Source organism: Oryx dammah, unplaced genomic scaffold (genome assembly GCF_014754425.2).
Source record: "Oryx dammah isolate SB20612 unplaced genomic scaffold, SCBI_Odam_1.1 HiC_scaffold_18, whole genome shotgun sequence".
Classification (NCBI taxonomy): domain Eukaryota; kingdom Metazoa; phylum Chordata; class Mammalia; order Artiodactyla; family Bovidae; genus Oryx; species Oryx dammah.
Window position 1 is genome coordinate 101660330 of NW_024070202.1, and position 27646 is coordinate 101687975.

The 27646-nt window shown below is 43.6% G+C and overlaps 1 protein-coding gene across 2 annotated transcripts in view; it reads right to left on the reverse strand.

Moving 5' to 3' along the window:
* Positions 1 to 27646, reverse strand: part of CREB3L2 (cAMP responsive element binding protein 3 like 2) — a 128377-nt gene that overhangs the window by 22742 nt on the left and 77989 nt on the right. For both annotated transcript variants that reach the window (XR_005724366.1, XM_040259957.1), the window contains exons 3-8: positions 12430 to 12605; positions 10619 to 10706; positions 5705 to 5889; positions 3294 to 3440; positions 2092 to 2150; positions 140 to 208 (exon numbers count right to left, since the gene is read on the reverse strand). Coding sequence is in view for 1 of the 2 variants with exons in the window: in XM_040259957.1 (XP_040115891.1) it covers positions 140 to 208; positions 2092 to 2150; positions 3294 to 3440; positions 5705 to 5889; positions 10619 to 10706; positions 12430 to 12605 (724 nt within the window). In the remaining variant the exon portion in view is untranslated. The remainder of the gene's footprint in view (positions 1 to 139; positions 209 to 2091; positions 2151 to 3293; positions 3441 to 5704; positions 5890 to 10618; positions 10707 to 12429; positions 12606 to 27646) is intronic.

A 27646-nucleotide genomic window follows, 5' to 3' on the forward strand; every position in this document is an offset into this window, starting at 1 on the left:
AGGCGGCAGGAACAGGTGCATGGAGCACGGCCACCCTGAGCATCCTGGCACAACTCCTCTTTCAATGGCATCTCCTCCCCTTTCTTCCCAGCTCCCTTTCTGATCTGCCCCTCTCTCCCCACCTTCCAGGAACCCTCACCTGTTGGTGTTCTCCAGAACCTCCACCTTCTTCCGAAGCTCCAAGTTCTCCGTTGAACAAGACTCTACCCTACAGAGGAGAGAGAAAAAGAAAAACCTGAGTTTTATCAGGGGAGCAAGCACTAAGCCAGGAGCTAGGATGGAGGCAGGTGGGGTTCAGAGAAAAAATAAACAGAGAAGCAGCTACTCTGGGGAGATCAGAAAGAGAGCTAGGCTAACCTGAGTTGGGGAAAAAGGGTGAGGACACAAAAGAAAAAAAAAAGAGAGAGAGAGATTAGTAACAAATGGCTCAATAACGGAAAATGGACTGGAACGGTACACAATGTAAACTTCTTACGCGATGTGCTTAGTCGCGCAGTCGTGTCTGACTCTTTGCGACCTGATGGACTGTAGCCCTCCAGGCTCCTCTGTCCATGGGATTCTCCAGGCAAGAACACTGGAGTGGGTTGCCATGCCCTCCTCCAGCGGATCTTCCCAACCCAGGGGTCGAACCCAGGTCTCTCGCACTGCAGGTGAATCCTTTACCATCTGAGCCACCAGGGAAGCCCAAACTTCTTAAAGGGTTTTTCAAACTTGATTGCTCTTGACTTTTCCCAATGGCTCTCAATGCTCATCACACTTCTCCCTCCATATTATAGGATCTGAATGCTGCTAGCTGTGCTCTTGGCCAGAAAGACTGACAGAGCTTGGGGTAGGGGGAGAGGAAAGGACAAGACCTTAGGACCTCAGGGCAAGGAACCCAGGTGCTGGAGGAGGCATGTCCCAAGAGGCCATAAAGAAATTTTCATCGAAACATCTTGACCCCGGATACCTCAACAATGATTGGTAACAATTCTTATTACTGTTAGTGTTAGTCGCTCAGTCGTGCCCGACTCTTTGCGACCCCATGGACTGCAGTCCACCAGGTTCCTCTGTCCATGAGATTTTCCAGGCAAGGATACTGGAGTGGGTTGCCATTTCCTTCTCCAATAATTCTTACTACCAAAACCTAAATCAGGAGGAAGAAACACTGACTTTCAGTAGGAACTTCAGGAACCAGCCAGGATCCACCAACTGCTCCTCTCACCACATATACATAAAGATTCACTTCTAGATCCAGGGACTCATTCCCATTTTAAATTGATATTAGTTTGTCAGATGGGAACTATTTTCTAGGGTAATACAAGATTGTGTTTTAATTTATGTTTTTCTAAGAGCCCTCCTGATATTCCAAGCTATTCAGAGTAACACAAGGTATCCTCAAGTGTTTTTGTGCAAAGTCACTCACCTATAACACGAATCACAGCAGACAGAAAATAAAGAACGCTAACTTGTCTTATATCCCCTGCTGCTTTCTCTAGGGTGCGAGGGAGTGTGGCCAAGGGTAACTGATTAATTAGCCCTGCTTTTTTCTGCCAAAATAGCACCTCTCCTCTGAGGAGTCCAGGAATGTGCATCAGGGTTTGTATTTGTGCTTATTTGAAAATAAGCCTTCAAGGACTTATGGACCCTTGGTTGAAAACAGTTCTGTACAAATGCCTACTAAGATCGAAAAGCAGAAATGGGTTAGTCACTCAGTCAAGTTCAGCTCTTTGTGACTCCATGGACTATAGCCCGTCAGGCCTCTCTGTCCATGAGATTCTCCAGGCTCTTGCCTGGAGTGGGTAGCCACTGCCTTCTCCAGGAGATCTTCCTGACCAAGGGACCAAACCCAGGTCTCCTGCATTGCAGGCGGATTCTTTACCATTTGAGCCACCAAGGAAGTTGTACTTTTTATTTCTTGCTAGATTTATAAGCTTCTCCTCTAAAAACCACTAGGTGGCAGGCAAAACACAGGCTGATAAACCAACAGCCTTTGCTGGGAGCCAGGTGAGAAACTGAACCCCCTTCTCATGCAAATCAGGGGCCCCTTGGCACTCACATTTCTCTACGTGAATTGCTCAATACACACAACCAGTTTGGCAGGAGGCTTACTTTTTCTCCAAGCTGTCCATGTATTCTTTCTTCTTCCTCCTACTTTCTTGGGCTGAAATCTGCAATGGAAAGGGAGAAAAGAGGATTACGCTCCAGCTGTATCAGTAAGGGACAACAGAGGATGAGATGGTGGGATGGCATCGTTGACTCAACAGACATGAATTTAAGCAAACTCCAGAGACAGTGACAGACAGGGAAGCCTGGCGTGCTGCAGTCCGTGGGCTTGCAGAGAGTTGGACACGACTCAGCGACGAACAACGTGGCAGTAAACCCAGACGACTGGAGACCGTGAGCACAGTAATCACAGAAGCCCTGCTCACTTCTGCGGCCACTCCCCATTTCTTTAACCTGCTGGCTGGTTTATTAATTGCCTCTTCTGTTCCCCCTGGTTTCAATCAGTCTATGCTCTCATCTACTTTCCAACAAACTAGGCCCCCAGTGAGAAGGATGGTGATCCAGGAGTCAGACCAGAACATGTACATCATGAACCATTTCTATGGGGTCAGAAAAATGATTTCAATTCTGTGGCCCTCGTTGGGTCACTGTAATACATAATATAAGCCAGTTGGGGTTAGTTACACAAAAATTCCCTGGTGGTTCTGCACGTGGGTGAAGAATTATGACTCTAATCCCTCTCATTCTTCCTCTCTTAGTCTCCTCCCTCCTGCTCTATCCACACCCTAGCCATGCCCCAGGGCCTCGTGTCCCTTATTCCCACTATAGGGGCCCAGCACTAGGAAACTGCTAGACCCAGGTATAGACGTGCCAGCAGAATTTTTTAACAAAAACCCCTATCAAGAAAAAAAATTAAGCAAGCACCCATAATATACTGATAGTTATGCATTTATAATATTATAATTTATAAATATTTATAAATTGCATAGATGCCTACTAGGGGAAATATCGTATATATTATAAAACAGAAATTTTAAAGGCTGAGATGTTTTTAAATGTAAATGGGAGTTCTAATATTTTCCTCCCATGCCTGAATAGGTTATCTTGAGCATCATGGAGCATGCACACCCAATTTGGGGGCCCACTGCCCAGAAGATGGATGGCAGGGCTGGAGGAAGACAGGGCCAAGCCTTGGTCCCGACACCAAGGGCTGGGCCAGTGTTGGCCACCGGGAAGGTGGGACAGGCACATGGCTCGGTTCTGCTCACACCTCTGCTCGCAGAAGTGCCTGCATCTGATGGACCCACCTTATTCTTGATTTTCCTCCGGATTTTCTTTAGGGCCTTCTCCTCTGATTTCGTCAGGGGCAACTTGGTGGGGATGGGATAGCCCTCGGCGATCAGGGTCCTCTTTTCCTCCTCCGTCAGGACCAGGGGGCCTGATCCCTGCAGCTTCTGTGTAGACCAAGGAGCAGAAAAGGGTCAAAGAGGAGCAGCCAGGTGCACTGGAGGGAAGCCTCCTGAGGGGCGAGGAGGGTCTGATATGATGTCTTGCAAACAACTAAGGAAAAAGGAGGCCCATCTGTTTGGGTGAGAAATGGGCACTCTGAAGTGGAAGCAAAAAAATGGAGAAGATACCCATGTGAGTGTTACAACCCAAGGATTATAATTTAAGGGAACAGGTAAAGAAACCTCCACCTGTTATTTCCCACAAAGTACCCCCCTGGCTAAAACATGGAAATTTTTTAAAGGATAGAATTCATTTCCTACATCCCTGGAGGTTTCCTGTCCTTGGAGTGATGAGGAATTCACTTGGAGTTCTGTGGAAAGTTTTGTTGTTCTCCTGAAAAGGCCATTTTGCAAGATGCTCTCTATACACTAGGAGCCGCTTCTCAACCTCCACGTCCAGCTGAAGGGCTAGGACTCCCAGGGGCACACCAGCAGGCTTGCTCCATGACAGCCTCTGGTTAGCACTGTCCTAGACCGTCCATCGTCAGTGGAGGTGACCACTGTAGCTCATCCCATATCATCCACACTAGGACAACGTGTTTATAATGAGTCAATAAATGGAGGACCTACTGCACATTAACTCTGTGTGAAATGCATGCAGGAATCAAAACGAACTCTGCCTCTTAAGCAGCTAATGATCGAGACCAAGGCTGAATTGAAACACACGAAAGAACGAGAGCAATTAAATGCTGGACTGTTATATTCACTCCAGGTGCATTAATAATATGAAGAAAGAGAACACTTGTGTGAGTCTCTGCGATAAGGGAAGGCTTAGGGTAGCAGATAAGACTTGAACTGGGCCTCCTGGAAGAAAGGGGGTGATTTACACAGGGAAGGACTTTCCAACAAAAGGCAGCCTTGTAAAGAGTAACAGAAGAAGCCGCTCTGCCTGGAGGGGGTGAGTTCTTGAAGCTGCTGCAGGTTGGGCACATACAGAGGGTGTTAGTACCCAGCAGAGGTATGACAGCTTGATGCCAACAGATAGTAGGGAGACACAGCACGGATGCCAAACCAAGGTCTGACATGGGGAGGATTTAATCCATGACCATGTAGAATGAGCTGATTGTGGCAGGACCCACAGACCCATAGAATGAACACTATTTCAGTAATCAAAAGAGTGAAGGGTTAATGGTGAGTAGGTAATGATGGAGTGGAAAGAGGTAATCCACTGGCCCTCAGTAATAGTGATAAATAAGAACATGGCCACAGATCTAAGAACTTGCTGAGTTTCTGAGACAGACTGCATTCAACTTTTCAAAGTTATGCTAATTGATAGACGGCTTTTCTAGAATTTTTACATATCTCACTTCATTCAATACTTTGGCCACCTGATGCGAAGAGTTGACTCATTTGAAAAGACCCTGATGCTGGGAAAGATTGAGGGCAGGAGGAGAAGGGTACGACAGAGGATGAGATGGTTGGATGGCATCACCGACTCGATGGACATGGGTTTGGGTGAACTCCAGGAGTTGGTGATGGATAGGGAGGCCTGGTGTGCTGCAGTTCATGGGGTTGCAGAGAGTCGGACACGACTGAGTGACTGAACTGAACTTCATTCAAACTTGCTGTATGTGATATTATAAATTCAGTAAGGTTGACTATGACTTTTAAATCCTCAGAGAAATCAATTGACTATTCAGAACAATTCAAAATTAATTATATATCCCTATTTTTTATTTGGGGAAATTATATATGTGAGGGATAAATAATGACTCATGAGTTCCATCCTGAGTCACTGGGTCAAGAGCTGAACCACAGACAAAAAGGGTTAAATTATATGCTTGCGCTTTAGAGATCAAAACGTTTAATCTCAGGGCAATTTTTCAGTTCATCGAAGACTGTTTATTTAAAAAATAAGCTATATCCTATCCTAGGTCACAAAGACTGCCTAAATTGACGATAAATATTTATGATATAATTTTGAGAAGAATGATAACATTTTTATTCCTCATGGTTGTAGCTGTAAAAAATAAGCACAGGAGTAAAAACCGGAAGCATGCACAGAAAAGGAAAAGAATGTGTTAGCACGATGAGATCACAGGCAGTTTTTAGAAAATGTTCTCTAAGTCTGTCATCCCCCAGCTTTAGCAATCAGACTGAAAACTTCCCACAGGAAGAAAAGCCAAGTGGCCTGGAATGGCAGCCACGCTGGGTGAAGCTCCAAATGACAGGATGGGAGGATCGGGTTGCAGGGATGCAGGGACACTCACATGAGGAGCAGTGAGGAGCGGGGAGCTGGCCAGTGCCGAGGGGGCTCGCGCCGGGGCCCTGGCGGGGCTGTGGGTCTGCGAAAGGCCAAAGGGGTGCAGGCGCGGGCTGGGACTCAGGCTGCCCTCGGAGTCGCTGCTGTTGCTGCTGGGAGGAGTGGGTGGTAAGTGCAGGTGGTCCACGGAGGCTGAGGGGAAAAGAACGGATTGCATCCATCAGGGAGCAACGAAGCAGGATGTGGGGGCACTTAAACATCCAACATCCAACCAGGGACAGTTGAACAAATGGATGAGGAATCTCTCCTAGTGGACACGGAACGGCCTCCAAGATGTACTGTGAAGGCAAAATTTAAGTGTTTCTTTCGAAAAACAGTAGACTGAATTTCTGGGTTCCAACTCTGCAGTTCTTGATACAGCCTCAAGCAGGTGCTTTCTTGGCTTGATTTTCTGGCTTTATAGAGGATAATGGGCTTCCCTGGTGGCTCAGTTGGTAAAGAATCTGCCTGCAATGCAGGAGACCTGGGTTCGATCCCTGGGTTGGGAAGATCCCCTGGAGGAGGACATGGCAACCCACTCCAGTATTCTTGCCTGGAGAATCCCATGGACAGAGGAGCCTGGCGGGCTGCAGTCCATGGGGTCGCAAAGAGTCAGACATGACTAAGCAACTTGGCACAGCACATTGTGGATACATTTTTGGACTGGATTTTTGAGTTTTACTTTGGTCAACAGGAGTTTCAGTAGATGTGACATAACCGTATGCTGGTCTCAACCTATAAATGAGAGAAATAAATCAAGGTGCAAGACAGTGTATAGAGTAGACTTCCTTTTGTACGAAAAAGGAGAGAAAGAGAATACAGAGCCTATTTGCTTGTAACTACATAAAGAAACTCGGGAAAATATGTAAGAAAGTAATAAAATTATGACAAAAGATGGGAACACGGGAAATTACAGTAGGCAGGGATGGTGCTGGCATAACGTTCCCTCACTTCATTTCATATAGTTTCCACAGTTTGACTGTAAACCACCACGTTAATGTATCAGGATCTTTAAAAAAAAAAAAGAAAAGAAAAGAAATAACAGAAGTAGGGAGCCCATGAGGGTTTGAGAAAAGCTCATTTGTTTCTGCAGGAATGTGCATGGCAGGGCCCACAGGCCAGATGCCAGGCATTCTTGATTCAGATAACACCCAATCCATCTGTGGATAGAAAAGTAGGCACTGGAAAATAAATGAGGGGGAGCAGGGTGCCCTTGCAACGTTCCCCAGCATCAAGCATCCTCCACCTCTCCCCAGGGAGACACTCATACTCTGCCAGGCCTTGGAGCCTTGGTCAGCGCCGCTCATGCACCTCCAGGGCAGCGGAGGCAGGTTCCAAAGGAAGAACTGTCTCTGAGTTCAACCTGACAAATTTGCTTTGGGGGTCTCGCTCTTTTTCTGACCTGTGAATCTTCACGGCGTGCTGCAATACCTTGATGGCCAGTCACCGTTACTGAGCCAAGGGACGTGACCTTGGGTAAGCCTTTCACTCCGCACCCCTCCTGGGACCCCCGGGACAACAGAGCCCCGAGTGCAGCAGCTCTGAACTGGGCGAGGAGCCCAGGGGCCACATACACACGAACAGCCCGGGGCCATGGAAAGGCCTCCTGCCTGAGATACTGTAGATGGAAGGAGCCCTCCTGAGACACAGCTACTCACCTCAGAAAAAGGACCCTCAGAGCTGCCTTTGGAGGTGAGAAGCTGGAAGCATGGGGCTCTTCTGCTCACTGAAACACCGACTGTCCCAGGGAACCACAAATGATCCATCTCTCTCAGTCACTTCCCCAGCTTGCCCCACCCCCACTAACAGCACATACTTTTTCCTCTCTCTTTCTTACACTAACCCCTCTCTTTTCTCTTTCTAACCTACCCTGCCGTAGACCTCCCTGGTTTTTTAGAGTCCACGGGCACTCCTAAAGCTAAAGAATATTCTCAAACAATCCCATACATCTCTATTGTCAACTCTTTGGTCACAGCTTCCAGGCAGCTAAGGAGGGTAGGTAAGGGTCTTAAATATGTGTTCTCCTAGAAAGGAGTCTAGGTGAAAGACTGTTAAGAGTGTTCAAGAGTGTTAAGTAAGGTTTTCCCAACCCCATGGCACTACAGAGTCCCATAGGTCAATTAATAAGCATGGAAGCTGTTACCCTGGGGTGTCTCCAGTGCTCTGGCCACTTACACAGGCAAACCAAAATCCAGTCCTGTAAATGCTTCAAGGTTACCAGGCTGGAATCTAAGGACAACTGGTCACAAACAGCCAACTAAGTTTTAAGTTATAGCCAATCAATAATCTCCTTACTTAGCTTCCACCTTCTCTTTATAAAAGTCTCCCCCCAGCTCTTGTCAGAGGAAACTTCTAACCAGTTTGGTGCTGCAAAGTCTAATTAATTTTTGCTCAAGCAATTGAAATTTTTAATTTTTTAGAGCTTATCTTTTAACAATGTTTCCTTTGGACTTCAAGGAGATCAAACCAGTCAATCTTAATGGAAATCAGTCCTGATTATTCATTGCAAGGACTGATGGTGAAGCTGAAGCTCCAACAATTTGGCCACCTGATGGGAAAAACTGACTCACTGGAAAAGACCCTGATGCTGGGAAAGATTGAAGGCAGGAGGAGAAGGGGACAACAGAGGATGAGATGGTTGGATGGCATCAGACTCGATGGACATGAGTTTGAACAAGTTCCGGGAGTTGGTGATGGACAGGGAAGCCTGGAGTGCTGCAGTCCATGGGGTCACAGAGTCAGACATGACTGAGCTACTGAACTGAACTTTAACAATGTTTATCTTTTAGCCATGGTAAACAAACAAGCAAATAAAAACAAAAGCAAAACAAAACCCAGGAGCAGACAAACCTCACAGGGGCTTCCGGTGTCTGCCATGCAGAGCTATTAGTCTGGAGAATTAGTCAAGAGTACTAGAGTTTACTTTTCCCTTTGGCTGGGCACAGTCCAAATTATTCTAGTACTTTTCTACTTTCCAAGAAGAAGGTGCTCCACACACACAAAAAAATGGAAATGGCACGGCAGGAAAAGTGAAGCAAACTCGAATCTCCTCTTACTCACTTATTGAGAGCTACTGCCCCGGTCACAAGTGCCTCAGTATCAGATTTCTAAATTCACTTGAAATGTGGCTCTTGGGTTACTCCTGACAGGGCTGGGGACAACAAGCCACTTTGCCTACAAGCCCTGCTACATTCAAGAATATTGGATTTCCTCCTCCCTGTTTATCTAGGATAATGAGGAAAGATGGGCACTTCAAGGAAGGACCCTGAAACTTTTCTCCTCTAGAGATCCGAGATTCTGAAGCCACTACGGGGCTTACTGGTATAGTGATGACATTTGCGGAAGCAAATGGCAACACAGATTGAAAGAGCAAAATGTATTTGATAGTTGTTACCAGTATCACAAAATTGAAAGGAATTACTTTCTTTAAAGCTGAAAGGCACTAAAATGTGTATCACTCAGTTAAAATAAATATTTTCTCAATATGGATTTTAGTCAGTATTACTAATTATAAAAACTGAATCCTGGGACTTCCCTGACAGTCCAGTGGTTAAGACTCCACACTTCCAAAGGGGCATGGATTCAAAGGGAACTAAGATCCCATATGCTGTGCTGTGTGGCCAAAAAAGTATAAAAAAATAATAGAATCCTTTCTTTACTGATGATAAAGGTTGATTAAACTGTCATGCCAACCTTGATTAAACTGTCATGGATAAATTTTGAGTATGTTTCTGGTGGGATGAAGTAGACTTTGTTTCTGTGAGCATTGCTCCTGTATATTGTAACATCCGCACATTATGTCCACACCATAGCATGGATCCCTTTCCCATGACCAGCGCGCATACTAGTTTTTTATTTGTTGGCCACATCGATGAGCTGTCCTTCTAACCATGTGCTGAAAGTATAAATAAAAAGGGAGGGGATGGTGTGTCTTAAGGCAGTGAATTAAGGAGCTGGGCAAAGTATATCAATTAAAAAGGCTGAGAGAGCTTCTTAGACTCTCTGAGACTTAGGGGTCTGCATCCAGAATTCCTACCCATGGGCTTCACAGGGGTCAAGGGAAAAACTGACACAGGGAAAGAAAAAGGTGAGAGTGTGCCCATTTCAAGTATTGACACCACTTATTTCTAAACAGATGCAAGATGCCTGAAGGACACAGGAACAGAGGAGTGGTGGTGCTTGGTGGTGATTCAGTCACTACGTCATGTCCAACTCTCCCGACTCCATGGACTGTAGCCCACCAGGGTCCTCTGGTCATGGGATTTCCCAGGCAAGAATACTAGAGTGGGTTGCCATTCCCTTTTCCAGAGAATCTCCCTGACTCAGAGACTGAGCCTTCATTTCCTATATTGCAGGCAGATTCCCTGCCAGCTGCCCTCCTGCTAAGTCTCTTCAGTTGTGTCCTACTCTGTGGGGCCCCATAGCTGAGCCACCCGAAAATCAACATTTAAAGATACTGAATTGCCAGACAGATAAACTGTGAATCCACTTCACAAAGGGTTTAAAATTAGAGTTTGTTTTAAGCCGGCAAGTTGGCTTTGTAAATGCCCATTAGGTCTGTACTGATCATCACGCCAGGGCAGGGAGCTGTTTTTTACTCATAGGATGGCTTGAGGGCAAGGGTTCCCGTGTTCCCTTGTCAGCGCCCAAGTCTATAAACATGTTGAAAGGTCACCCTGGCTTGGAGTAAAAGTTGAAGGTTTAACTTGACAATTAAGCATACACATATATGGGAAAATAAAATTTAGCTTTAAAGTTTGTATTTAGAGTCAAGAACAGCTATTTCATAAAACAAGCTCTGCTTTTAGTACAATCAACGGTCCCCATCTTCCCTGGGGTGACGCACCCACACCTGTTAGCCCAAAGGGGAGAGGAGACAGACCTTCCTTGGGAGAGAAGTTTAGGAACTGATCCACTTCATGAGGCTCCAGCTTAATCTTAGGAATAATGGTCTGGCATGAGGAATCAACCTAAAGAAAGAAATTCAAACACAGTTTTTAAAAGCCAATAACAAACCCGAAGCAACACCCCGGGGAGCTGTTTGTCATCCTGTCTCCCTCCCAGGGCTGTGCTAGGGCTGGTGAGGCCTGGCTGAGCGCAGGCTGCTTCTTGGACCAGGAGGTATTTTAGTCCTTAACCCTCCCCCATTGCCAAATCTGGCAGTACAGGTGAGGGAGCCCTCAGAATTCTCAAATGAAGAAGCCAGGGCTCACTTGTCAGTGCTTCATTCTATTGTGTTTATGGTACTGTACAGGCATTTTACTCCAAAACTAGTCTGGCACATTCCTAACGGGTCACGGGCCTCCAGCAGGAGGAACTGTGTGAACCCAACTGCGTGCATTCTCTCCAGGTTCCTGACAACAAACAACACGTAACCACGAAACACTGTGTAGGGAAAGGAGGACAGGTATCTGGCCCACGCGTGGGAGAAAGGCCACGACTCTGATCTTTCTTAGTGACTTGCTTAAAATTTAAACTAAAACATCACACAGCAAGGAGACTAATACAGACTCCAGAAGCCTCATCCTATAAACAGACTCAGGTAGCTATTGAGAAACGAATTCTAGAGGGCAGCATACAGGTGCTCTGTTCACCTCATCTTCATCGGCCCTCATCTTCCCAATGGATGGAAGGTAAACAGCACAAGGAGTGAGGATGCAGCCAAGCCTTGGTGGTGCCACCACTGCTGTGTTACCTTTTCCTGATTCCTCTACCTTGCTCAGAGGAGAAATGACTTAAGAGAATGCCAGTGGAGTCATTGTAACATAACCTGTGGCTTTGAGCACAAGAAGTTAGGACTGGATTCCAAATATCCAGAAGAAGATGTATAAGTATGCCCCTGATCCATCACCAGACATCGAAATACCTAAAGAGAAGGTGGAGTAAAACTAAATCTTACTTACTATAGGCATGGAACTGAGCAACTCCGTTTCTTACATTTTCCACAAGTAATACAACAAGAGCTGGTAGCTGGGAAATCCCTGAATTAAGTCAGGGCAACTTGCACAGCATTAGGAAAATAAAGCATGACACAGGAACAAGCATTCCTTGTTGCCACAGCCCAGAAAGCTATGAATAGAACCATCACTGAAACCACTCCCTTTCAACTGGCTTAAAAATCAATTCCAGGGAGAATTTTTTTCCAACATGGATATCCCTGAACTTTTTCAATTTTGTAATAGCATTTGCAGAAAAACCAAAATGAGACTTACAACCAGTTCTTCTGGACAATGCCTTTAAAGGAAGTGATATAACCAATGATACCAAATCAACATGCTCTGGATATAGACATAAATATACATTTACATCAGAGAAGGCAATGGCAACCCACTCCAGTACTTTTGCCTGGAAAATCCCATGGACAGAGGAGCCTGGTAGGCTGCAGTCCATGGGTCACAAAGAGTCAGACACGACTAAGCGACTTCACTTTCATGCATTAGAGAAGGAAATGGCAGCCCACTCCAGTATTCTTGCCTGGAGAATCCCAGAGACAGGGGAGCCTGGTGGGCTCTGGGGTTGCACAGAGTTGGGCACGACTGAAGTGACTTAGTATACCTTTATATATATATATATAGTTACATATCCTTAAACATATACAACCACTGGCTCCAAAAAGATTAAATGCCTTTTTGGAGAATGAGGATCTGTTATCTCTCGATCCAATCTGTTTTTATGGAAGAAAAGTGACTTTACCCCAGTGTTCATTTCCAGAGGGGTTTCCTCCTTTTCAAACGGGGTGGAGATTGCGGTGATGGTCAGCGTGACAGAAGGGACGAGTCCCGAGGGTGGCTCGTCCGTGATGGGCTCTGTCTTGATGGTTGTTGGTGGAAAGTCTGGAGACAGGTACCATTTCTCACTCTCCACTTCATCTATGAGAAAAAGACAAGCATACTGTGAAATCTGCTCAGGGCATCAGGTATAAGTAAAACAAGTGACCACTGACCTTTCTCCTCAAAAAAACCTCCAACAAAGAATTATTGAGGGAGTTCTCTGGTGCTACAGGGGATAGGGGACACGGGTTTGATCCCTGGTCTGGGAAGATCCCACGTGCCTTGGGGCAACTAGGCCCCTGAGCCACAACTACTGAGCCTGTGCTCTAGAGCCCGAAAACCTCTACTGCTGAGCCTATGTGCTAGAATCGCTGAAGCCCGTGTGCCTGGAGCCTGTGCTCCACAAGAGAAGACACCACAGTGAGAAGCCCTCACACTGCAGCCAGAGAGTAGCCTCTGTGCTCCCCAACTAGAGAAAGCCCTCACACAGCAGCAAAGACCCAGCACAACCAAAACTATGATAAATTAATAATTCATAAAAAAACTACTGAGAGTAGAATTAAAAGAAATAAAATGAGAACAGGAGAGAGGAGATCAATGGATGAACAAATGAATGGCACAATAAGAATCAATGCTTTCATTCACTTGAGTGTAAGGACGCCTAAGGCAACTCTGAAGCATGCATATGAAAGAAAGAAACTAAGCTCCCTGGGCACAGTGGGAAGAGACTGGGTGGATGGGGAACAGAATAGGATGGACAATTCCAGTGTGTAGTGTTTTATACTTTTTGGTTTTCAAGCCAAATGAATCTATTATCTATTCATAAATAAATAAGTACATCTAAAAATATGAAGGAAGGAGGGGATGGGTCAGGAGATTGGGATTGGCACACATACGCTGCTATGCATAAAATAGATAACTAATGAGAATCTACTGTATAGCACAGGGAACCCCACTCAATGCTCTGTGCCAACCTAAATGGAAACGAAATCCAAGGAAGAGGAGGCACATGTCTGCGTGTGACTGATTCACTTTGCTGTACAGCAGAAACTAACACAACACTGTAAAGCAACTATATTCCAATACAAAAATATCATAATGTTTGTTGGGTTTTTCCATAACATCTTGCAGAAAAACCCCAACAAACTTTTTGTCCAATTCTACAATTAAAAAATAAAAACAAGCAGGAGAGAGTGAATGACTGAGTGAATGTCTCAGGAGACAGGACCAGAGACAATGGTTAGAAGGCCTCTGCCCTTCTCCCCAGTGGATGCTTATCTGCTTCTTGTTTTTTTTTCACTCCCCATACTGGTCCCAGTCTGCTCCTACAACTGCACTGAAGCCTTATACCTGCCCTAGACTTCCAGAACTTTACTTAGCCCTCTCAGAAACTTCAGAGTTTGTAAAACATGTTGCTGAAATGCATGAAATCCAGAGGGAAGGGCGGCCTCCTGCCGAGTCTGGTCTTGGCCTCTGGCTTTTGTGATGATCACAGCCCTGGGGATCGCAACGAAGGAACAGCACTGATCGGACAGAAGCACCTCCATCACTCAGCAACATTCTCCCAGGAGCCCGCACGGTAGCCTGCACTTCTCACCAAGTTACTTGAGAGCAGGTACCTCGGCACAACCCTGGAAAAGAAGGGGGAAGGGCAGGGCAGGGGAGAGCAAGGCGGCTGCAAGCAGGTGCAGAACAAGAGAAAACAAGTCAGAGGTTCCCAGAGTCAGCATTCCTCACCCGATGCCAGTTTACCAAAACGAAACTGAAATAAAGCCAAGATATGCTCCCTTGCTTTATTAAAATGTACATAGACATTCACACCTCCGTGAACTGTTATTGTAGAGGGCAGCAAAGTCATTCACATTATGAGTTATTTCACACTCAAGAATCAGGTTCAAGTTTTCTTATGAAAAGGGACATGAACACCACATCACTCAACCATCAAGGGGCAGTGGAAGAGTGGGTACGGAAGCCAAAAACTACAGCTTGCAGTGATGAAGGTTGTACTTCATAAGCAACTTCCTTCAGGGGAAGGTTAGATTCACCTGCATTGAAGAAAATGATTTTCCCCCAAATTTATAACTGACTCAATTAAATATTCCAGCCCCAATGTATTAATATTTCCTGGGGTAAAATAAAGACGGACAAGGTTTCAGTCGGTTGAAGATGTTTCGCTTTTAGAGATGGTTCTCCGGAGCTGCTGAGCGCTCTGGGGCGGTGGAGGAGTCCCATCATTCCCAGGGGATTGGGGACCACATCCTGGCCGAGCGGGAGGGCCAGGAAACAAAAGGCCTCTTGAAGGCGGTCAGAGGATGGAGACCACACTGTACTGGATGCAGAGTCCTGCTGGCCAGATGGGCACCCCAGCTCAGCTTGAGGGCAGCAGGAGCAACTGGATGAGGAGCCAAACCAAGTATCTTTTTTTTTTTTTTTTTACTTTTGGCTGCACTGGGTTTTCATTGCTGCAGGTGGACTTTCTCAAGTTGCACTGTGCAGGAGCTACGCTCCAGTCATGGTGTAAAGGCTTCTCATTGTGGTGGCTTTTCTTGCTGAGAAGCACAGGCTCTAGGGTCTGCAGTCTCAGTAGCTGTGGCACATGGACTTAGTTGCTCCACAGTGTACAGCATCTTCCCAGGCCAGGGACTGAACCTGTGTCCCCTGCAGTCTGCCAAGGCAGACTCCAATCCACTGTACCACCAAGGAAGTCCCAAATCAAGTTTCTAACACCACTCCCAGGAGGAGTTAGGAATGAGAAGTCTCTGTCAACTGCAAGGAGGAAATGCTAAGGACCGATGTGGGGAGTGGCTAGAGAGACAGACAGAGCATAGATCATACTTTTTTCCACTCAGGAGTGATGTGTTCATACCTCCACCTGTCAGCACTTACAGCCTGTCCACAGTGAGCAATACTGATCCCCAGCAGAGGCTGGAAGAGAGACAGCAAGATGAAATCCAGCCTCAGTACATATGAAAATGAACAGTAAGGAGGCATCACTGAGAAAAAGGGCACATGCAATTATCAGGAAATGGTGAGATAAGGCCAGACCCCATGGTTGTGCCTTTATGATCCCTGTGATGACAGGTAAATCACAAGGCACAAAAGAAAAGCAAACATAAATACAAAAAGCAGATACGAAATTACAAGCGCACCTTCCCTGGTGGCTCAGTGGCAAAGAATCCTCCTGCCAGTGCAGGAAACATGGGTTTGATCCCTGATCGGGGAAGATCGCACATGCTGCAGAGCAACTAAGCCCGTGTGCCACAACTGTTGAGCCTGTGCTCTAGAGCGGGGGAGCCACAACTACTTAAGTCTCATGCTCCACAACAACAGAAGCCACCACCACGAGAAGCCTCCGCACCTCAACTAGAGAGTTACGCCAGCTAGTTACCCAGAATTAGAGAAAAGCCCGTGCAGAAATGAAGACCCAGTACAGCCAACTATAAACAAATAAATAAAATTATTTAAACATAAAATTACAACCAAAATGAAGACAGGTAATGAAGTCAGTCCTTCCAATAAGCTAAGCCATTCTCAAAGCAAACATCCATTAAGTAGGTCAAGAGTTTATAATCCTAATGCTCAGTGCCCTACACTCTTGTTTTTAAAAAATTTTATGTAAATATAATCTTTGTTATATCAGAGATGGAGACTGAAGGACAAACAACATGAACTATGAAACAAAACTTCCCCCGAACTCTTCCAAGAGAGAAGCCCAAAGAAGCTTCCACTCCTCTCTTGAGCTTTTTGGTGACAAACAACTGGAGTTGCCTGCCTGCTTCCAGTTCAAACCAGCAATTTATTACTCTCCCTTGAAAGATATTTTCTGAATTAGAAAGAAGTTTAAGGCCATCAAGCTCAATATGTGATCTTACGATGAGGAAACTAACAGGTAGGTCTAGACCACACAGCAAACGAGTGGCAAAACTCAGGTTTCTCGATCCATGAAAGAAACAAGTAAACATAGACAAACATTTCTGCACAGATATGCTCATTGCAGCATTGTTTATAATCACAAGACACTGAAAGTAACCAAAACAGTACAAAGGAAGGGCAAGGTTAATGAATTAGGGTGTACTCATACAATGGAAATATTATGCAGCTAGAAATGTTACATGTTAAAGCCTTTTTAATAACAAGGCAAAGATTTGTGATAGAGTATTAAGAAAAAAAGATATAAATGTGTGCACTATTAATAAGGAAAGTGACAGAATGAGCTCTGGAGAATAACTCATGAGCAATTTTTTCCCCCCAATTTCATACTATTTCTAAATTTCCTATACAGGGAATATTATCATCCCAGGATGACTGCACATGGAAATGGCCTGCTTCTGCCTGCTCTACTTTATACCTCAAAACAGTAATTACTACAAGCCTTAGTGGGTCAAGGGGCCCATTCAGAGTCCCTCAACATAGAGTCAATGAGCACCTTAACATATGTTATAAATCACGTAATTGGCTCCAGTTCTTCATTTGTGCCTTTATCCTCCCACTGGGGACTAATTCCTATCCTGGGATTGACCACCTGACTTGCTCTGGTTAAAAGGATATGCGCTTCCTAACGCAAGGACAGTCTTGAAATGCACAACTGAACTCACACGTTTGTGCCTTTGCCATCACAGTGAGAAGGATGTGCTAGGACAATCTACCGATCCCAGGAGGACAGACACATAAAACAGAATTGTCCCCAGATAAGCTTGGCCAAGATCAGCCAACTCTCAGCCTTAGACATGTGAGTGAATCTAGCTGAAACCAGTAAAACAAGTCACTGCCCCTAACCCCACCGAAATGAGCCAACCTCCAGTCAAGGCACAAATGTGTGAACTACAATAATAAATGACTGTTGTCAAAGCTAATGAGTTTAGATAGAGATATAGATGGAGAGAACAAATGTATGGATACCAAAGAGAAAGAGGACTGCCATGACTTGGGAGATTGACATATATACACTATTGATGTGTGTGCTGGGTATTTAGCCACTCAGTCCTGTCCAGCTCTTTGTGACCCCATGGACTTGCAACCCGCCAGGCTCCCCTGTCCATGGGGATTCTCTAGGCAAGAATACTGGAGTGGGTTGCCATGACCTCCTCCAGGGAATCTTCCTGACCGAGGGATCGAACCCAGGTCTCCTGCATTGCAGGTGGATTCTTTACCATCTGAGTCACCAATATATAAAATAAATCACTAATGAGAACCAACTGTGTAGCACAAGGGATTGTTTACAGTGCTCTGTGGTGACCTAAATGGGAAGGAAATCCATAAAAAGAGGAGACACATGTATACCTATAGCTGATTCAATTGTTGTACAGTAGAAACTAACATAACATTGTAAAACAACCATACTCCAGTAAAAAATTTTTTTAAAAAAAGCTGATGAGTTTAGGAGTGGTTTGTTTTTCAGGAATATAGCTGGCTGATATAACACAGCTGAAAGTATCAATATATACAAGAAATTAAATCCATCACATCAGAACCTATGGCAACACAATAGCTGAACCACATTCCCATAATAATTCCTCTAAACCACCAACTGTAAACCATATCAATAAATATTTGTAGATTGATTCGATCTACCAGTTAAATCATAAAATAAATGACTTCAGGTGAAGAAGGTCAGCCAGTAAGAAGTTGCTGAGAATAACATTCCAGCAGCAGTTGAAATTAGAAAAAAGGAGCTTTCATTCTGAACTACTAGGTGTTAGCTTATACTCTGTCTGCCAATGGAAATAAATCTGAGAAAACAAAATGACAAATATAACCTCTGAGGTATGACAGAAGATGAAGTGAAAGGGAATCAGCAGAATACGCGTTACACTTTTTCCATATGACCTTACTTTCACAGCCTTATTTCACTGGCAAAAGATCGGCAGAGCACCATAGCTTAGAACTCAGATGGCTGAGTTATTGATAAAACTACAAAAATAAAAGTCAGTACACCCTCTATACATGCTCCAATTTGTAAAACTTCTGAAGCTCAGATCTTGATTAAAAAAAAGTTTTTTCCCTAAACTATATCTATATGCTTTTTAAGTTTCCTTTCAGGAGGAAAATATCACCTGGGTCTTTCCTGGCCATCCAATGGCTAAGACCCTGACCTTCCACTGCAGGGGGCATTGGTTCAATCCCTGGTTAGGGAACTAAGATCCCACATGCCATGCAGCACAGCCAGAAAAAAAAAAAAAAGAAAAAAGGAAACCATGACCCAATAAGGCCAGTAGTGCACTGTGGAGAGTAAGAAGCACAACCGACGTATCTTCTGATTTTATTTAAACAGCTTGCTATCAGAGGTCAAACTCGACTGGCAGATTTCCTGGACATCACCACTTAGCTGTCAGCAAGAAAACAAAAACAAGCTGCTGTCTCATGATGACCAGTCCTTCACAGCCAAGGACGAAATGGAGCAGCTGTGAGCACTGGGGCTAGATGCTGAGATTACCAAGACGGCAGCTAAAAAGCCCACAAACTAAAGCCAACATAGACGCAACACCAAAATGCAGGTCCTCAATCACTTCCATAAATAACTGCACTGACTAGAAACTGATTCCTGGGAGGGGGAAAGAAGAGATTAAATTGAGAGTAGAAAGTATCTTTATGTGATATATATGAGTTATATATATATGTGTGTGTGTGTCATTATATATATATATAAATAATACATACGTATCTATATATACACATACACAGATATACATATATCTATATCGTATGTCTGTACTCTTAAAAAGAGAAATTACATAAGGCAATACCACTTATATACACATATGCACCCAGTAGCTATTTATACGTCTAAAGTAAAAAGGAAATTTTTGTGAATTAAATAAGTATGCCTTGTCTAAATCCTTCAGTATTTCATACTTCACCATTTGCCCTGTGAATTTCAAAAGAATTGGCAAATCTTGACCGATTTTTGGCATAAACATCTCTTAAGGGAAAACTCCAAAGCTGGGTTCTGGAGGCCAGGAGAGGGGAGGAAAGCAGGTAAATGTATCAAAGAGTCATACTAAGCTGGAGCTCACTGTTCAGACAGAAGGTAGATGCCTGCGTGCCCAAGGTCCCACCCTGAGTGCCTGGACAATGAAATCACCTCCAGTGTGAGTTGTATGGGGAAGTGTTGAAAACAGTGAACACTTAACTATGAGTGTTTACTACGTATTAAACATTGTTCTAAGTGCTTTAGATATATAACAATTAATTTAACCCTGAGAGTGACCCTGGAAGGCAAGCACTATGATTGTTCTCATTTTATAGACAAGGATACTAAGAGATTAAACCCCTCAACCTACGTTACCCAGCTGATATACAGCCTCCAGCTGGCATATGGCCCCTAGCTGGTATATGGCCAACCAGGGTTGCACACCCAGGCCAACCAGTCCCACAGCCCGTGGGATATTGCTTTGCAAGAGATCAATGATGAAACATCTCTGCCAAAAGTGAGTATTCTTCAATTAACGTTATTTTGAGCCCATAATTAGCCACTAAAAAAAGTGCAATATTGGTTCTTTCTATACTTCTCACCTTCATTTATATGGACTCCTAATCCACTGTTGCTAAGGTGAAGTATTCCAATTTAAGACCAGCCAGTAACAGCTCAAATGTTTTGAGAGCTGTGTGCCAGGCCCCACTCTTCATGTTTACCTTCCTGATTTTGTGTTCTTTCTGTGCCTATGTTTACAATCTCTTTCACTTATTCTGGTTGTTAATATTGTGGTCAGTTGGTAAATTATGTACTGAATTATGTGGCAATTGGCATAAAGCAATAATAACAAGAGCAAAGCAATAATGACAAGAGCTAATATTTATTTAGTGCTTACTAATTGCCAGGCACTGTTATAAATGTATAATATATATTAACTTAATCCCTACAACAATAGTACAAGGTTGAGTATTATGAATATTATTTCCATTTTAAAGATCAGGAAAGAAAGACAAGAGTTGAGCCACCTGCTCAAAATCACACCATTAGGAAGTGGCAGAACCCAGATTCTAATTCAAGCAAATTGATCCCAGAGATGAACTGCTAAGTTCTGTGGTCTGCATTTGGTATCTCAGGTCCTCCCATAGGAAACTGTGTTTAGAGTATGCATTAACAAATATCTGTGGAGCAAATGACTGATTTCAAAAGATTTACTTAGTGTACACATGCAAAAAAAAAAAAAAAACCCTCATGTGTACACTTTTCTTCACCAAAATTATGACTCTTACTTGTAAACAGAGTAAGTTTAATGCTTTGTTGTTGTTCTTCAGTTGCTCAGTCATGTCTGACTCTTTGCGACCCCATGGACTACAGCACACCAGGCTTTCCTGTCCTTCACCATCTCCTGGATTTCACTCAAACTCATGTCCAGTGAGTCAGTGATGCCATCCAACCATCTCATCTTCTGTCTACCTCTTTTCCTCTTGCCCTCAATCTTTCCCAGCATCAGAGTCTTTCCCAAGTTTAATGCTAGATAGCAAGGTAATGCCAAAGAATGTTCAAACTACCACACAATTGCACTCATTTCACATGCTAGCAAAGTAAAGCTCAAAATTCTCCAAGTGAGGCTTCAACAGTATGTGAACCGAGAATTCCAGATGTTCAAGCTGGATTTAGAAAAGGTAGAGGAACTGGAGATCAAATTGCCAACATCTGCTGGACCGTAGAAAAAGCAAGAGAGTTCCAGAAAAAAATCTATTTCTGCTTTACTGACATGCCAAAGCCTTTGACTCTGTGGATCACAACAAACTGTGGAAAATTCTTAAAGAGATAGAAATACCAGACCACCTTACCTGTCTCCTGAGAAATCTGTATGCAGGTCAAGAAGCAACAGTTAGAACTAGACATGGAACAACAGGCTGGTTCCAAATTGGGAAAGGAGTACATCTAGGCTATATATTGTCACTCTGCTTATTTAACTTATATGCAGAGTACATCATGCGAAATGCCAGGCCAGATGAAGCACAAGCTGTAATCAAGATTGCCAGGAAAAATATCAATAACTTCAGATATGCAGATGACACTACCCTAATGGCAGAAAGCAAAGAGGAACTAAAGAGCCTCTTGATAAAAGTGAATGAGAAGAGTGAAAACGCTGGCTTAGAACTCACCATTCAGAAAACTAAGATCATGGCATCTGGTCCCATCACTTCATGGCAAATAGATGGGGAAACAGTAGAAACAGTGACAGATTTTATTTTCCTGGGCTCCAAAATCACTGCAGATGGTGACTCCAGCCATGAAATTAAGACACTTGCTGCTTGGAAAAAAAGCTATGACCAACTTAGACAGCATATTAAAAAGTAGAGACATTACTGTCATCCCCATTACTGACATCCCCTTACTGACAAAAGGTCTGTCTAGTCAAGGCTATGGTTTTTCCAGTAGTCATGCATGGATGTGAGAGTTGGACCATAAAGAAGGCTGAGTGCTGAAGAACTGATACTTTTGAACTGTGGTGTTGGAGAAGACTCTCGAGAATCCCTTGGACTGCAAGGAGATCCAACCAGTCCATCCTAAAGGAAATCAGTCCTGAATATTCATTGCAAGGACTGATGCTGAAGCTGAAATTCCAATAATTTGGCCACCTGATGGGAAGAACTGACTCATTGGAACAGACCCTGATGCTGGTAAAAACTGAAGGCAGGAGCAGAAGGGGATGACAGAAGATGAGATGGTTGGATGGCATCACCAACTCAATGGATGTTGAGTTTAAGCAAGCTCCAGGAGTTGGTGATGGACAGGGAAGCCTGGCATACTGCCATCCATGAGGTTGCAAAGAGTCGGACACAACTGAGTGGTTGAACTGAGCTATAAATATTGCTTTCTTATGCGATTCTAACATTTCAACGACCAAGCAAACAAAGAAGTCATTATTTCTCTTTTAAAAAGTTGAGGAGGTATTTTCCATACTAGTTAGAAAAAGAAAATAAAAGGTAATCTCAAATGGATGATGAGAGAAAGAACGTATACCACTAGTCCAGGTTTCAGACTCTGAAAAGAAGACTGTTCCTCTACTTGTCCACCCCAAACACATCAGGTTCTTTCTGTAGCTCATCCTTGCCAGGGGACCCAGCTACCTTCCCATAGGTAAATGACAGATATGTCTGAATTTTTTTAACCCTAGAATCTACGCCCTTTAAGACGGCTTAGACCCATGCTCTTGTCAGCAGCTCTAATCAAATGTGATGAAAACAAAGCTCTTTGTCATCTCTCTGGGACTTTCTTTCCCAGGTCCCAAGGCCTTGGAACATTTCAACATCAAGATGTCTTCACCACTGCAAACAGAAAACCTAAGTCACTCATGACTCATCTCTACCCTTTACTCAGCATACGCGATGTAGTCCAGCTCTGGGTTTCATCAAATCCTTTCAAAATCCATTTTTTCTTTTGTCCTGCATGGCATACATTTTTCCATTTCTTCCTGGACTGCTACATTAAGCATACCTTCCCTGCTCTGGCATCATCAGCCATCATTTTTCTTCTTCAAGTCTCTGAAAAAACACCACTCCACTTTACTAAGGCCCTGTTTCTCATCAACTGCTGAGTCTCCGCCTTCCATCGGGCATCTGTTCATCTTTAGCTCCCAGACTATTGTTTTCACAGACACCTGTGAAACAACACCATAAATTTAAGACATCCATACTAAGCCAGTGCACCTGGTCACTCCTTGCCCTGCTGACTCTAGAAGCCTAACCAGGCTAGCCAGAAGGAAGATGATTATTTCTCATGTTCTGGTCCCACTGTCTGTAAAACTGAAAGATTCACAGTTACAGTTCTTTATTCCACCCAAAATAAAGTTACCTTGACTTGTGCCTGGGGCCAACAGATCACTTCTGGATGAGTATATTCTACTCTGAGTCTGTTGACATTTTGTATATTTTCTAACTTGTTTCTTATACCATCTTGGAGGACAGGAGCCATGTCTAGTTCTCTCTGAACAGCCTTCATCCAGCAAGAGGTTTCCTCGTTAGGAAGAAGACAGAAATTAAGGAACAAAAGTAAAAAAAAGTACCTAGCACCCCAATTACAAAGGAACATGAACAAAATAGAGTAACTCATGAAGATACCCTCCAGCTGGTAAGGAGCAAGACTTGGTCATTTAAACATAAGCTTTTCATTCCTCAATCTACTTGGGTACTTCTGCTTATCTCTTTATAAAGTCTTCACTTTAAAAAAAAAAAAAAAAAAGAACAGAAAACCCTGCTTAGCAGCCTTAATCCTGGGCAGAAACGGACAAGCTGAAAGCAGGATGTCTCCTCTCTCTGGTGGTTTAAAAGGCCGAGCCCACATTCCTAGGACTGGCTCCTGTGGTTGCCGAACCATGTGAAGTTCTTTAGTTCAAGTGTTTCAGAGGAGTCTACAGTCAAATTCAGCCCCAAAGACAGAAGACTCCTATGTAATCTTAGACTAGTGTTTTTCAACCTTTTTTTGGTCACAGGCTCTGTTGAGGATCTAAAAAAAAAAAAAAGTTATAAATGTCCCCAGCAGAAAAACTGACAAATGTTGTCAGCCCCAAATTCTGCACACAATTTTAGGGGTGGGTCCACTGTCCATCTGAAGAACATGATAGACAAACACCAAAATGTAGGATAAGAGCACCTACATTTGCCTAATATAGTTGCTCAGCGTTCAAGGAGGGAGGAAGAGCGAAAAGAAAGAGTTAGTAGGGAGAAAACAAAGAAGGGAGAACGAAAGAAGGATGATGGCAGGAGAGAGAAAGAGAGAAGGGAAAAGGAAGGAAGAAAGAAAAATCCTAATAAACTGAAAGTCTCATTTGAACTGTTTAGCTTATCACTTTGTTTCAGGCTCAGAAGCAATTACAGAAGAATTCCTTTTAATCTTTAAAACTGAACAAGAAGATTGGACTCATTGACTTTGTGAGGTACAATGAAATACTAACCATCACTAGAAACAAAGATTCCTAGTTCCGGGCTTTAGGCTGTTTAGACAGTGCAAATGATGAAGAATATTAAATTTAATGTAAACAGTAATGTTTAAATTGCTGCCTATTTGTGCATCTCCTAAAGAAATATCATCCTCCTGGATCAGGAAAGCAATCTGCTTAACAGAACACAGACTCCAGAGGGATCTTTGTGAATTAATCCTCCCTAAGGCAGATGCCAACTGGGATTCAAATGAATCAAATCGTTCTGTTCCCAAACATTTGCCTATCCACACAAAACTCAGAAAAACAATTGAAGCCAAGACCTGCACAATGCTTTCCTCAGCAAGTCCCCCAGCTCCTTCATGCACACTGTCTACCTCCGATTTCACATACTCCAAACGGTTACTATTCACGCTCATTATTCCCTGCATACAAAAGGGTTTTTGCTAGCATAAGAAGCCTTTACTCAGAGAAAAACTGATACTTAAGATGAACTGTGGATCAGAAACTCTTTGCAAAATATATCTGACCCACTGTACCTATTCTCAGCAAATTACCAACACAGCCTACTACAGTGTGGTCCAAAAAAAAAAAAGCACAGCCTAAAAGTTGAGAAATCTGTTTTATTCAGCAGATTTCTGAGGACTTAGGTCCAGAAGACAGCCTCTCAGACAGCTCTGAGGGACTGCTCCAAAGAGGTGAGGGATAAGTCAGGATGTACAGGAATTTTTTGCAACAAAAACCAGGTAGTCGGAACATCAAAAGATTACTGTGAATTAAGGAAACCCAGACACCTGAAGTAAATGAATTCAGCACTTTTCTTTATATGGGAAGATGCAAGAGTCTGGGCTCATTGAAATCATTCATCTGATATGCACCTTAACTATTTAGGGCCAATATCCTGCTTTTTTCCATCCTGAACCTCCTTGGGGGGCACAGTCCGGCTGACGACCACAACACATTTTGTTGACTGATATGGCAGGGAACATTCCTTGTGTATGGCACTATAGCACCTCTAAATAGGAGGGGCCAGATGGGGAAGCTGAATGTTGTGCGCTTTGGTCTAATAAGAAAGCTTCCTAAAAAAGACTGATCATTTCTCCCCATGCTAAGCTATAAGTATAGGTGGTTTCTTTATGCTACATGTATACTGATTAGCATTAAAAAGCTAAAAAAAAAATCAAAAAAGTGTTATCAGGAAGAGGAAGGGATCCTGAACTTTTGGAAACCTGCTTTATTGGCAATCATTTCACTCAGGGTCTTGTTTTAGAAGAACCAGTATCCCAGCCCTGTGTCTACTATCTGCTTTCCTCCAATCATCACCACTATTTCAACTCTACTCAATACGTAAGGGCTCACATGAAATTCTGCCTCGTTCCTGCAACTTTTCCTGTGATCATCACTGGGCATGCTCTCTCTCCTCCAAGATACTACAGTTTCCTCTCAGGACACTGCTCATATTCAGTCTGATCAAGTATTGGGGTACATAGTATCTTCCCTATGAGCTACTTTGAGGTAAGAATCTAAGTTTTACTGGGTTTCCCAGGTGGTGCTAGTGGTAAAGAATTCACCTGCCAATGCAGGAGAAACAAAGAGACGTGAGTTCGATTCCCGGGTGGGGAAGATCCCCTGGAGTAGGAAATGGCAACCCACTTCAGAATTCTTGCCTGAAGAATCCCATGGACAGAGGACCCTGGCGGGCTCCACAGGGTTGCAAAGAGACAGACATGACTGAAGTTACTCAGTACACACCATTTTACTATCATTGTCTCACAAGTATCTAGAACACATGGTAAGTGCTCAGCAAACATGGATTTGAAGGGGAAAGTTGCCCAGATTGTTTAGGCCAGCTCTAGTCTGCATATTCCAGAACCAAGGTTGCTGCATGGATGACTAGCTCCACAGATGATAACTGAATACAGAGGTTGGCTGTGTTGCTATCGCACCCCTGACACAAGGCCACTCCCTCTGCCTAGAAGCTTCTTACACATACACCTAGTTCTTTTCCTCACCTGCTGATCTTTGCTCAAATGCTACCTTCAAAGAAAGGCCTTCCCTGTCTATCCTAGTTAAAATGTCAACTTGCCTTCTGCTACGCTTTGAATGTTTGTGTCCTCCCAGAATTCACATGCTGAAATTCTAATGCCCAAAGTAATGGTCATAGGAGGTGGGGCCTTGGGGAAATAATTAGGTCATGAGGGTGAAGCCCTCTGTAATAAAATGAATGCCCTTATAAAAGAATCCCCACAGGGATCCAGTACTTTCTACCATCTGAGGGCACAGTGAGCCATGAAGGAACTCAGGACGAGAAAGAACAAGTTACTGGCCTTAGATAATTAAGGTTCATATCAGAGGAATGATTTCAATGAGTCCAGACTCTTACATCTTCCCAAAACAGAGAAAAATGCTAAATTCACTAACTTGATTTGTCTGGTTTTTCTTTAATTAACAGTAGTCTTTGGATGTTCTGACTACCTGGTTTTTGTTGCAAAAACTCCTATATAACCTGGCTTCTCCCTTACCACTTTGGAACAGAACCTCAGAGCTATCTGAGAAGCTGCATCCCAGGCTTCAGTCCTCAGAAAGTCCACCAAATAAAACATAATTCTCAACTTTTAAGTTGTGTGTTTTTTTCAGTCAACAGCCAGAACCACCTATGTGAGCAAGTCCTGAATTCCTGATCCACAGAAATCATGAGAGGTAATAAATGATTATTACTAGTTTAAGCCACAAATTTTGGGAGATCTGTTACACAGCAGTAGATAACTATATAAGAGGTATTAGAAACGACTTCCACAAAGGGAAGTCGGGCTTGAAATAGAGGCATCAAAGGCACTATAGGAATAACAGAGGCAAACCAGTAAAGAAAATATGGGTAGTGTCTTCCCCAGTAGTCCAGTGTTTAAGACTTCACCTTCCAATGTAGGGAACGTGGGTTCGATCCCTGATTGTGGAACTAGGATCCCACATGCCTCAAAGCCAAAAACACCGAAACATAAAACAGAAACATTATTGTAACAATTTCAATAAAGACTTTTAAAATAGTCCATATCAAAAAGAATATTAAAAAGAGAGACAGAGTATGGGAAAACCATATGCAAAGGCAGTTACAAATGTTAAACAGATACCACACCCACACAGAACCTCAGCACTGGGAGAAATCTTAAAGGTCATTTAGTCCAATCTCCCATCTAGTACTAGAGTCCACTTTAAAAAAAAAAAGCAGTTAAGGCAGGGACTGCAAGAGTTTATCTAAGCTAAAATGCAGAAAAAGGCTGACTC